Raw genomic sequence first — 13,837 nt, forward strand, 5'->3', positions numbered from 1 at the left:
TAGTTATATTAGTTTAGTTGTCTTGTGTGAAGAAGTGAATGGTATCTGTGCAGGATCCACACGACACAAGTCATGGAGCAGCCACACACTGCCACTGGGTTGTCCAAGTCACAGTCTGATGGTTGTCATTTGTTCAGGTGAAGATGTGGTTGGTGTTTATGTCCACATGAAAGACAGTGCAGAAAGTTCCAGTGGACTAGATATATGACACAACAGCTTTCACAGGTGGCCCTGCATGTGATGGGATAGGATATGCCTGTAACTATAGTCAAATGCAACAATCATTCTTACAGTAAAAAATGTTTCGATATGATGAGTCGCACAAATCTCCCCACCCGTGTCATACACCTTCCTAACTGTTGGTGCCAGTATAGCACTAACATCAAACACGAGTGTTTACTTACTGTTTATTAATGTGATTTTAAAATGTATGACAAGAGAAATGATCCCGCTGAATGTGAGATTTATGAATGCAAAAATAAGATTTGCAGACAGATAACTGAAGTTCACGGAAATGTGATGAATGAAGATTCAGTTCCAAAATGGTGTATAATATTTAATGGTGGGAGAATGAATATTAATAGTGAAGAATGGTCAGGCTGATCTTCAGTTGTGACAGAGAATCGAGGAAAGAGGAAAAATTTCAACAGAATAGACATCATTTTCCTATTGATGGAATGAGCTGCTTCTTTTCTGAAGTTTCAAGATAAGTTTTTTTATAAAATTATTACTGCTGATTTGCATAGTAGAAGAATGTATGCTAGGCAGGACCCTCAGCTTTAGACAGATGGACACAAAAAACAACAAACGGAATCAAAAGGGCATTCTACACATCAGCACTGTCCCTAGAGCAGAGATCATAAATACAGTGGCCCCCTGTCAGACCCTTCAACAACAGAGCCGAGCAACTCAAAACAAATGCTATGGACTTTTGTCCAGTAACATTTTGCTTCTCCTCAATAATGCTTTCCTGCATTTTGCTGCACTGATGAAGGATTTTCTTTGACAGTTTCAGTGGGGAGTTTTTGAACATTTGCTTGTGACCTGTACTTGACCCAAGTGGTTACCACTTTCAACTTAAATGGAAGGAATTTTTTGTGCAGAAAGGACTATGGAAATGACAGTGAACTGGAAGAGGGTGTTAGTGGGTGATTCAATGACTCGGTGGCAACTAACTATGCAGGAAGCATTTAAATTTGAACAGCAGCCATACAGAAAATGACCAAGGTATGAAATTACACTGCTGGAAGAGAAAATTGGTACACCTGGAGAGACAAGATCAATTTCAATCTGATGACAGCATATGGCACATACCAGATAGTAGATCTACTGATAATGGTTTCAATGTCATCTGCCAACAGATAGTGTAGTGGCAGAGCTATCAGAGTGCCACCTGTCTAATCTTTAATAAGGAATGCTCACAGCCGGAAGGCTCAGTGTGGTGGAAACATGTGAAGCAAGTAGGCACCCAAGCAACAGATACACACTCATGATTTGTGCAGCCAACTGAGCAAGTTTGAAAGGGGTCTAATTGTGGCATTCTGAGTGGTGGAATGGTCCTTTCAGAGAACTACCACAGAAGTTGGAGATGCTGAGTCAGTTGTGCCACAATAATGGTATAAGTGGTCACCTGGACATTTTCGCACTCATAGGTGCAGTTATTTGCATCCATGTGGCACAGATGCCAGTATTGTCATATTGTAAGGGCAGTAGTGACAGATTGTACAGCTACAACTACACAGATAAGAAGATTTGTGAGCCCAGACGTGTCAACACGAACTGTTGCGAACTAGTTATTACCAGTGGGACTATGGGCATGCACACTTGTAGACTGTCTTCCACTCATTCCACAGCACTGACACACATGGCTCAACTGATGCTGTCAGAGAACCACTTGGAAGATGGAATGGCATGCTGTGGTCTTCAGTGATGAAAGCAGATTCTGCATGCACACAAGTAATGGTCGTTTGCACATACAGTGTAGACCTGGTGAGTGCTGTCTCATTGAATGCATTCGTTCATGATACATCCCAGGCATTATGCTCTGGGGTGCTATAAGCTACAACTCTTGATTACCTTTGGTGTTTTTGAAGGGGATGCTAACAGGTGCCCAGTACATGCAGAATGTTACTAGACCTGTTCTTTTGCCGTTCTTGCAAAAGGAAGGTGACATTTTGTACCAACAGGATAATGCTCTCCCACACACTGCCCCTGGCCAGCACAATATCTGGACTTGCCTAAAATTGAGCTTGTATGGGATATGATGGGATGAGAAGTGATTTGTGTGACTCGTCAACCGACAACTCTTACAGAACCACATGATCAGTTCGTGCAGGTTTGACATGATGTGTCTTATGACAGTATTCACCATCTGCATGATTGATTGGATGCCATAGTCAGTGCCTCCATTGCCGCCTGTGGAGGCTATATCACATATAAATGCAGGTGATTCAGCATGAGTCAATACTGGGGGTACCTCAGAATCGCTCGTGCTATTGATCTGCAAAGTAATCATTTCATGTCCTCCATATGCACTGCTGCAACAATAAATCTCGAGTGAATTGGAAGCTTCTGAGAGGTTTTAGGTGATCACTTTGAGAGGGATAGCAAGGAGTTTGGGAAGGGAATTCATAGCACAATGAAATATAGTTATGCTGGCAGTACTGGGTGATAAAAAAAGGGTAGGGGGAGATATGATACTTTGCATATCGTTAATGAGAGCTGTTGGAATATTAAGAGAATGTTTGAATATGGCATGGAAAATCTGTTTGCGGATTCAGTTTCAAGGGCAGGGGCTGTCACCGAAGGCCTTAGTAGTAACTTCAACAGCTCATCACAGTAAATGCACCATCTATGGGTAGATAATCTCTTTTAGTAACCAACAAATTCCACATTCCACATATAAACAGGTTTTTATTTTAGTTATCATGTTGACATATGCCATGAACATGTTAAATTTAGATACTTACATAACTTTCAGTTTTATAAGTCAGGACAGTATTAACTTCATCTCATCTAGCATTTTCTTTTTAGTCTAAAATGATACTTTCACCAAGTCTTGGCAGCACGTCCAGCTTCAAAGCACAAATCACACTCCAAATTGCTCTGTTATCCTGTTGTTACTCCCCCCCCCCCCCCCCCCTGCAAATGTACCAGTACCACATGAATCAATACTGGGGCAGCTGTTGTTCTTCATATATGTGAATCGATTACTATTACATATACTAGAAACAGAAATAGCTTCTTTGCTGATAATGCAAGCACTATAATCAAGCATAGTAGAGAAACTTCAACAGCTGAAAATGAAAATAACATTTTCTTGGAAATAATAACACATTCCCTGGAAATGGACTCTCATTGCAGTTAGATAAAACAAATTTGATGCAATTCTATACTCCCCAAGGTCTGACTACACCATTAGCTACAGTCTGCGCTTAACTATATAATAATTACAGACATAGAAGAACTGAAGGTAGCTAAGAGAAATGGGAGGAGGGAATTGATGTTTTCTTGTGAAGGTCATGACAAAATCAGTATTAAATATGTTCAAACCTTGTTGGAAAAGAGAGAGAGAGAGAGAGAGAGAGAGAGAGAGAGAGAGAGAGAGAGAGAGAAGGAAAATATCATTGAGCAGGCTGTTTGGAAACTATCTACTACTGTAATAAAATGAAAATGTCAAGGTTAATTACAGCAGCAACAACTTCATAAATGACTAAGTTAACAGAGTAAAAATATAAGAAAACCCAAAATTTTCTGATACCTTGTGTGAATGGGTAAGGAGATCCACTATAATCATAGAAAAATCTGTCTCCACACTTCCAGCGGTAGAACTGTTCACTAAGTATAGCCTCCCGTACACTTAGTATATCCTGGTTCTTTTTTTCGAGCAGCACCATCATAAGTTCAACATCATCTGGATGCTCATAAAAGTGGGACAGGGCCATGGCATCCTGAAAAACGAAATTTTATTATTGTAGGCACCTTGCAAATCTGGTCTTACATTTGCACTGTTGCTTAGTGAGAATAAAATTAGTTATAAGTTGATGAAATTCTTTTCAGTAGGTGGTGCTCCATATTTTGTTGAAATTTATCAAAGCCTGTACTATTTCTACCAGTTTCATTAATCACAAATGAGGTAGCACATTTCTGTGCAGGATCAATATTATTATCAGTTTTTTCTCCTAGAATATTTCAGTGAACAGCATGTAATCAATTAGAAAAGAGTAACAAAATGCGTAACATTACTCTAAATAATCAATAAGGATTTAGGAAGGAGTGAAATATTGTGCACACTATTAAGAGCTATTCACTAAAATAAGGAAATGTCATGATAACAAGCTGTGCATATCTGATATTTTTTGTGACCACATTAACAGATTTGAAATGGAAACCCATAAGCTGCTGCTTCACAAAATGGCTGCTTATGGTTTCCATGGAAAATCTTTATGCTGGTTCTCTCAAAAATAGAAAGCAGATGGTAGTTGTACAACAAAAAGGTGAAAGAGATGGTCTAGCTAGAAGGAGATACAAGCAGATGTACCCACAGAGATTGATATTAGGCCTGTTTTGTTCCTGTATTAGATAAATGTGAGTAAGATGAACTCACTGACAATTCTGTATGCGGATGACTCGAGCAGTAGTCTGCAGTAAAAACAATGAAGAACTAGCATAGGATACAAAAAAAGAAAGAAAGAAAAAAAATCTCTGTAAAAATTTGAAACTTGGCTAAACAATAATGCTATGAATGTGAACCTTACAAAATCACAAATAGTACAATTCAGGACTAAACAAACTGCTGAATATATATCACAGTTAAACTATAAGGATGAAAAGATGGTTACTGCAGACTCTGTCAAATTTATTGGAATTACTATAAACAAAAACTTGTCAACTCATCACAAGGGTTGCTTAGTGAAGTAATTAAACAGTTTTGTTTGTGCAATGAGAGTTCTAATCAAAGTAACTGGCTTACTTAATAAGAAAATGCTTTGTAATTCATATGTTATACCTATGGTGACATCCACTACAATACACATCACTAACATACTGTAAGGGGATATCTGTGACCAAAGATGACACGGTGTCACAAGACATGGTTTGGTGTAAGGTATGCATCTGCATGTTGTGGCTAAATGAAATAGATTTAGGTATAGCAGCCTTGTGTACGCTATTGGAACACTCCCTGTTATTTACGTAAGGATTTTGTCTACAGATGTGATACTGACAATTTGCGATGACCACACACGAAGTAATTTTTATGCCGATACGGTTACTATATGAGGACAAAGTAACCCTCGCGTAATTGTTGCATGCCAGAATTCACATGCCACACTGATGGTTTCCATTCTGACCAGTGCAGTGCTTCTCAACTGACTTTTTGACCAGCTGGATTCATCAATTGTTCAAGTGACATCCATCAGTATTGTGATTCAACATATGACACTAGTTCTGAACAAGTCAAAGTAACAAACAGTTTATTGTGTGACCTCATTGCTGCTCCTGTCTTGCAGAAACACCAGGCAATGGTTGAATAGCAACATTCGATCTGCTCAAATTCGAGAGTCATTCACCAGTATTTGATGCATTTCAGGGACAACCGTGGACTAGTTCCATTGAAAAATTCCACTGACCACCAACAATGCGCCCACACTATTGACAACAGTGCTGGTGGCCATGTGCTGCAGTATCAGCTTTGGCGTGCTTACTCCCATGTATCAGCTGAGCCCCACCTACTTCACCTGACTATTCAGACTCTAACGTCACTGTGCCCAGCTGGAATGATGACCTTCATACAACACCGACAAATCCCTGCTTACCTGCTGTCCATCTCATACTTGCACTGACACAGAATACTACTAACTGCCCCATGCTCGACACTGGGCAGAAACTCGCCAACTGTGTCACACCCACACAACCACGATTTGCCACTGTCCTCAACTCATTCGTGCCTATGCAGAACACTGTCACACATCATGTCTGCACAGCCACAAGATATGGCTGACCACACCACACTACACCTGAGCAGAACCATTTTTGTTCATATCATGAAAAAAACGTGAGCAATCCAGTGACACTACACACAATTGTTGTCTGTGATGCAACTACTTAACAGTGTGGACAAGTGGCTTACCAATTCAACAAGATTTGTTACTGGCCTTCCAACAGGATTTTGCTACAGGTTCACAATGGTACCTGCATACCGCCAAATGGAACTTATCCCACATTTCAGTGTGTTTCAAGGGACAACCACATATTCCACACTCCAAACATGGTCTCACAATTGGTCACAATATGTGCACTTCTGCGAATCGTGTTTTCAATTGTGGGATTGTCCCCATCTTGCCACGTCACATGGGCATTCTCTGACAAAGACACCATAAAACCACACTTAGGAATGGACTTTTTACATTACTTCATCTCTAACCAGTCGTTCAACCCACCACGCTGCTGCATTTTGACGTGGGCTGCAGGGTCCCAAGATCTTTTGCCCTGGTGCCTCCACTCTTGCCTAGTACATTGACAAACAGCAAGAAGAGAACTGTACATCCACCAACACACTCAAGGAGTGTGCCTCCTCAGCCGACGAGCTCTTAAAGATTCCCCTAATGCTACGTCAATTGCTGTGCGTCACTGGATATGTTCTGTACAAAGATCACATTGTTCCCACACCATAATAATGATGTATCCACTGTTTTCATAGCAGGCAGTTCCTTCTTCAGGGAGAAAGTCAGGGGAATGCTAGAAAGAAAGGGTGGGAGCCCAGGATGAGAAGTGCAATGTGACAAGATATTGGAGTTTTCTTACTGCTGTACTTTCCACCTAAGCACTTACAGGTGTGAAACATATTAGTAATCTAATATGTATCAAAGTGATTTATTTGTGGATTTTATTCTCTAGGTGAGATTAAGGGCTTCAGGCCAGTCTCACATCTAACCAGATTTCCTTAGTGAGTAAGCATTACAATTTGCATGGCACATGAGCAATATACAGGGTGATTTTGCTAAATGGGAACAAACTCAAGGAAACAATCCCTGGGAGGATAAGGAACAAAAAAGGTCATCATTATGGACATATGCATAAAAAGGATTTGTACCCTTGTGTTTACGTATTGATGAATTTACAATATCTTCAGATAATGATACCTCCTGAACTAATTAACATTAAGTAAAACCAACTGCAACACAGTGTTCAGAACTGAAGGAATTATACATCTAACAATAAGAATTTATCACACGAGATTACATAAGCAATCGAGAGCTGTTTAGAAACATCACACTTATGCAGAAACATACAGAAAAGAGAACAGGAAATAAATGCAAGGGAAAACACAGTGATTGTAAGAAGAGACTCTGGGAAGAATGAAGGAACAAGACAAAATCATGACTACTCAAATTCATATGTTTTCTTAAAAGGGAATATTTGAAAATAATATTAATAATAACTTTGTAGAGAACCAGGTAAGTGATTAATAATACTTAAGAAGGTTCAGTTCCCAATATGAGCAATAGCTATACACAAAATAATGATTTATTTATTCATCTATAGAACAATATACATCATATGGATGTCATTTATACAACAGTTCTTATTAAAATAAGCATTTCTCTTATAGTGTTTATAGCTCCTATACTTACTTCTGCTTTTCTAATCGTGTAATAAATTGTTATTTAAAAAACAGTCATAGGTTGCACAATACTATTTATTAACTTAAGAACAATGTGTTTTGCTCAGATAAGACATCATCGGGTTATCTGAAAATATAAGAGGACGATGACATTACAATAGAGCCAGCATGGTCCTATCCTGGACTTATAAATTTTCTGCCAAAAAGCATCCATCGAGAAGGCACAATACCAAATAAAATGTACTAAAAGGCAATCTATACACAAAAAATATTGGGAATTAATGAAATAGAATCATTGGGATTAGACATGAGTAGAGAATGAAGGAGAAACCAAAAAATGTGTATTACATCATGGAGGCGATGTTAGGTAGAGCAGCACAGAACAGGACCTCACATACGAACTGTAAACACAGCCATACATTACAAAGGCCCCAGAGGCCCATCTATATTCACATAGTGAATAGTTGTTGTGTACAGCTGTGCTTACAGGTAGAACGTGAGTTCCTGACCTTCGCTGCTATGCCTGCGGTTTCTCCTTCGTCCTCTACTCGTGCCCGATCCTGGTGATTCTATTTCACTAATTCTTAATGTTTTTCCATATAGGTTGCCTTTCATTGTTTTATGTGGTATCATGCCTTCTTGATGGATGCTTTTTGGCAGGAAATTTCCGATTTTTTAACATGAGTTACATTATGTTTCTCTATATAATTTGGTTTGGTCAGTTTTTGAAGCTTATTTTGTTTCTATGGTAGTCCAGGATAGGACCACACTGGCTTTATTGTAATATTGTCATCCTCTTATGTTTTAAGATAACCTAATGATGCCCCATTCGGGTGACGTGTTGCTCTTAAATTAACAAAGAATATTGTACAACCTACAACTGTTTGTTATGTAGCAGCAATGGAAAGTTGGTGCACCACCATGTCACAATGGAATGGAATAATTTTTGCATAGCGTAATGATAATGAACATTAAGTTACTATCTATAGTTATTTTAAAGGTTCATTTACAGTGTAGTATATATTAATTAGTAAATATTATTTTAGGCTTTGGCGAAAGGTGTAGGGCTCATTTGCAATTTTTATTTCTTGTGCTAGTCTATTGTGCAACCTTAAATCAGAGCGTAATACACTATTTTGAGTTTTTTTACTTTTTTCTTCTGTTTGGATGTAAACACTGTCTGGCTTTGGTTCCGTGGCCATGTATTGTGCTGTTTGTGGTGTATAGACTAAGATTTTTTCTTATGTACATCATGCTGTGGTAGATGTATTCACATAGAACTGTCAGAATTTCTAACTTTTTGAATAATTCTTTAGAGTGTGTTCTGTTAGGGCTATTTGTCACTATTTATACAGCTGTTTCTGTATCTTAAAAATAATGTGTATGTTCCCAGCAATTATTCCTCAAAACATGATCCCATAACTGAGAATTGAATGCATATATCCGAAGTAGGCTACTGTTGCTGTCATCAGCAAGTCATATTTTTTCTCTGTGCCTGACACACTGTGTAAAAACAGTTATTTTATATATATATATATATATATATATATATATATATATATATATATATATATATATATATATATATATATATATATATATATATATAAAAATAGAGGGAAACATTCCACGTGGGAAAAATATATTTAAAAAGAAAGATGATGAGACTTACCGAACAAAAGCGCTGGCAGGTCGATAGACACACAAACGAACACAAACATACACACAAAATTCAAGCTTTCGCAACAAACTGTTACCTCATCAGGAAAGAGGGAAGGAGAGGGAAAGACGAAAGGATGTGGGTTTTAAGGGAGAGGGTAAGGAGTCATTCCAGTCCCAGGAGCGGAAAGACTTACCTTAGGGGGAAAAAAGGACGGGTATACACTCGCACATACACACATATCCATCCACACATATACAGACACAAGCAGACATATTTAAAGACAAAGAGTTTGGGCAGGGATGTCAGTCGAGGCAGAAGTGCAGAGGCAAAGATGTTGTTGAATGACAGGTGAGGTATGAGTGGCGGTAACTTGAAATTAGCGGAGATTGAGGCCTGGTGGATACACTGGCAAGAATTCTTGCTACATTCGAAGGTGCACCTTCCACTTTCAGCCTACCTGGTTGCTTCATTTGCCACGCAAACACTTCCTGAGGACGCTACATGAAATAACATCGCATCTTATTGGCTTAATGACATGATGCTAAAGTTACCGCCACTCATACCTCACCTGTCATTCAACAACATCTTTGCCTCTGCACTTCTGCCTCGACTGACATCTCTGCCCAAACTCTTTGTCTTTAAATATGTCTGCTTGTGTCTGTATATGTGTGGATGGATATGTGTGTATGTGCGAGTGTATACCCGTCCTTTTTTCCCCCTAAGGTAAGTCTTTCCGCTCCTGGGACTGGAATGACTCCTTACCCTCTCCCTTAAAACCCACATCCTTTTGTCTTTCCCTCTCCTTCCCTCTTTCCTGAAGAGGCAACAGTTTGTTGCGAAAGCTTGAATTTTGTGTGTATGTTTGTGTTCGTTTGTGTGTCTGTCGACCTGCCAGCACTTTCATTTGGTAAGTCACATCATCTTTGTTTTTATGAATATAATAGAGGGAAACGTTCCACGTGGGAAAAATATATTTAAAAAGAAAGATGATGAGACTTACCAAACAAAAGCGCTGGCAGGTCGATAGACACACAGACAAACACAAACATACACACAAAATCTAGCTTTCGCAACCAATGGTTGCCTCGTCAGGAAAGAGGGAAGGAGAGGGAAAGACAAAAGGATTTGGGTTTTAAGGGAGAGGGTAAGGAGTCATTCCAATCCCGGGAGCGGAAAGACTTACCTTAGGGGGAAAAAAGGAGGGAAAAAAGGACAGGTATACACTCGCACACACACACATATCCATCCTCATATACACAGACACAAGCAGACATTTGTAAAGGCAACCATTGGTTGCGAAAGCTAGATTTTGTGTGTATGTTTGTGTTTGTCTGTGTGTCTATCGACCTGCCAGCGCTTTTGTTTGGTAAGTCTCATCATCTTTCTTTTTAAATACATCTTTGTTTTTAGATATATTTTTCCTTCGTGGAATGTTTCCTTCTATTATAACCATATATATATATATATATATATATATATATATATATATATATATATATATATATATATATATATATATATATAATAACTGTTTTTTTATATATAAGGAAGACAATTTGGTCCAATACACTCCTTAGGGGATGCCTATATTAACTTATTTCAGGTCTGATAAGTGTTTCACTACTAGTCTTTCAGAAATAAGTGAAATTTCAACTCTTTGCACCTGGTTTTCCAAGCATGACTTAAACCAATTCTGTGCCATACCCCTTATTCATAATAACTCTGATACGTGCAGTAAAATTATGTGGCCAACTGTGTCGTATGCCTTTGATAGATTTTTTTTTTTAAAAAAAAAAGGAAGAAGAAGGAGAAAAGGTAAAGTTTGTTGCAGTCTCACCCTGAACTAGGGTTTCAAGTAAGAGAAGTTTGTATTTATTTAATTACTCCATTAGTACATTTTTCATTATGATTTCTGTTGTTTTGGAAATGAAACATGATAAAGAAACTGGTTTGCAGTTTTCCACATTTTCCTCATTACCACTTTATAGTACTGGTATTACTTTTGTTTGTTTCAGGAAAGCAGCCAGATGTGAAATATTCATTAATTATTATTGTTAATGGGTTTTTATGTTGTTTACACATTTCTTAAGGACACTGTCTAGGATCTCATCTAACCCTGTGGATTTATTATTGTTCAACTGGTATATTACCAGTGCCACCTCTTTCTCTATTGTTGGAAAGAGCACCACTGAGTGTGGTTACTGGTCCTTGTGATGCAGAATATATGTGTATGAAAATTTCTGTTGTAGTTTTGAAGCAATGCTACTGAAGTATGCATTCATGAAATTTGCTTGTTCCTTTGGGTTGCTGATTTGAACATCTTTGCTTTCAATCTATTTTTCCATATGTTTTTGTGCAGCATTTGCTGTCTCCTGTCTGATTACATTCCAGATTGCTTTGCTTTTTCTATCTGCCTTCAGTAATGTTTTACTGTTTGTAAGTTTTTATTCTGCAGGTAGCAATACCTTTCTATAATTTCTCCCATAAATTTTGTAGATTCTGAAACAGCTGAGTCAATCTGGCTATTTTGGATAGATACGAGATCCCTTGGAGTTTCAGACGATGTCACCATAGACATTTTTGGAGCTCCAATGAAATGAAATGTTCTGGGAAAATGCTTCCTCAAATTTTAATTTTAATATTGTCATAAATATATTAAATATTTGTTTATATTTGTTTCTGCACACACTTTCTCCTACCTTTCATGTTGCAACTGGGATGAGAAATGATGTAGGTTTGATTCTCAGAAGACCCTTTTGTATGCATTCAATTCAGCAGACTTTTCTGTGTGAATGTTTGCTTTTGATATCTGCCAGAGATGATCTGATCAGCCTAGATTTTGAACAAATAACTGGCAGTGATTTCTTTCTGTGTCTGTTGCTAGGAAGATTGTTGAGGAAGATTCTTTGGTCATCACTCTTGTTTGGAACAACAAGTTACTTTTTGTGACAGAAAAGAGGAGGCAGAGGAAACTGGAGGTTGGAGGGTGGAGGTTGGGAGAGGGGGAGGGAGTGAGAGGAGGGGAGGGTGCAGGAAGAAAGAAAGAAAGGAAAGAATAATACAATACAGTAAATTTCATTATACGCTAGCTAAGAAATATGACAGAGAATTATTGTATACTATCAGTGAGAGGTTCCTCATCATATCATCTTTAATTCAGTTAAATTCTAAACATATGTTGTTACAACTCAGTGTATAATATTTACAAGCAAATAAGAGTGCAGAAAAATGATTGTTGATGTACAAACCTCATACGACATAAGATCAGCAAAGTCTTCAAATTTTTTAGCTCGTGGTAGGTTTATTAATTCCCGGTAATCATTGTAGCTTCCCAAACCATTATCCCTTCCTCTAAGAATGTCAAACATATCTAGATCTTGACCATAAGCCTGATCTACTCTGAACAGGTTTCTGTTAAGCTGAAATTGTTAAAATTACACCAGTCACATTATTGAGAATAAACAAATTAGTAATAGTTACAATTCTGCAAACAATTAAGAATTTTAAAATATCTGTGACAAACAACATATAATTTGATGCACTATCATTTCATAGTCCACAGGTACACTCACTGTCATTGTCTTGGAGAATGCCTAATAAGGCAAGTTTAGTACAGTATATTCATGTGTAGTCTGTAACCGTTAATTTGTCAGTAGTTTGCCATCCTTTTGGTGACAAGTTGCTGAAAATCATAATTATTGTAAAACACCTTTGAGTAATCATGAGGAATGACCTAACTGGCATGTGATCTGATGTTTCTCTGGCGTATTTCTAACTTTTAGAATTCTTAGAGGTCCATCCGGATCACAGTATAAGTACTTCATCAACATATGATGTGACCTGCATTGACACCTGAGAATTCTAAAAGACTTGGACTGGAATGTCCACTTAAAACAGATAGTAGGAAGAACAGGTGCCAAGCAGAGATTGATTGGAAGAATCATAAGGAAATACAATTTGTGTATGAAATAAGTGACTTACAAAATGCTCATCTGAGCGAGACTTGAATATTGCTTATCAGTCTTTTACACCTATAAGGTTGGGTTAATAGAAGAGATAGAGCAGATTCAGTGAACAGTGGCACATAATGTTACAGAAGTCTGTGTAGAGCACATGAGAGCATTATGGAGATGATCATAGAATGTCAAGTGCAGATGCTACAAGAGAGGATTTGCGCATCGCAGAGAGGTTTACTACTGAAATTCTGAAAGAGTGTGTTAGGGGAAGAGACAGACAACATATTAATTACTTCCTTCCATGTGTTAGTTCCTCCCACATATGACTGTGTCCCACATATTACTTCCTTTCTCCCGGATATTCCTTTCCACATATTACTTCCTCCCCCGCATTACATCCTCCCATATCTTATTTTGTTACATATATTTCTTCCTTACACATACAGGGTGACAATTATTGAACTATATGAAAAAACATAAATTAGTTACAAACTAAGCTGTGCACACACTTTATTCCACATGTAAACATCACTACTGATACTTGGATTTAGGTTATGGCATGTTAGATATGTCTGCCATCATTGGCGATGATGT

The 13,837-nt window shown here is 38.0% G+C and overlaps 1 protein-coding gene across 2 annotated transcripts in view; it reads right to left on the reverse strand.

Moving 5' to 3' along the window:
• LOC126106677 (peroxidase-like) overlaps positions 1-13,837 on the reverse strand; it is a 219,149-nt gene that overhangs the window by 11,076 nt on the left and 194,236 nt on the right. For both annotated transcript variants that reach the window (XM_049913045.1, XM_049913044.1), the window contains exons 11-12: positions 12,536-12,706; positions 3,761-3,950 (exon numbers count right to left, since the gene is read on the reverse strand). In XM_049913045.1, coding sequence (XP_049769002.1) covers positions 3,761-3,950; positions 12,536-12,706 — 361 coding nt within the window. The remainder of the gene's footprint in view (positions 1-3,760; positions 3,951-12,535; positions 12,707-13,837) is intronic.

Source organism: Schistocerca cancellata, chromosome 10 (assembly GCF_023864275.1).
Source record: "Schistocerca cancellata isolate TAMUIC-IGC-003103 chromosome 10, iqSchCanc2.1, whole genome shotgun sequence".
NCBI lineage: Eukaryota > Metazoa > Arthropoda > Insecta > Orthoptera > Acrididae > Schistocerca > Schistocerca cancellata.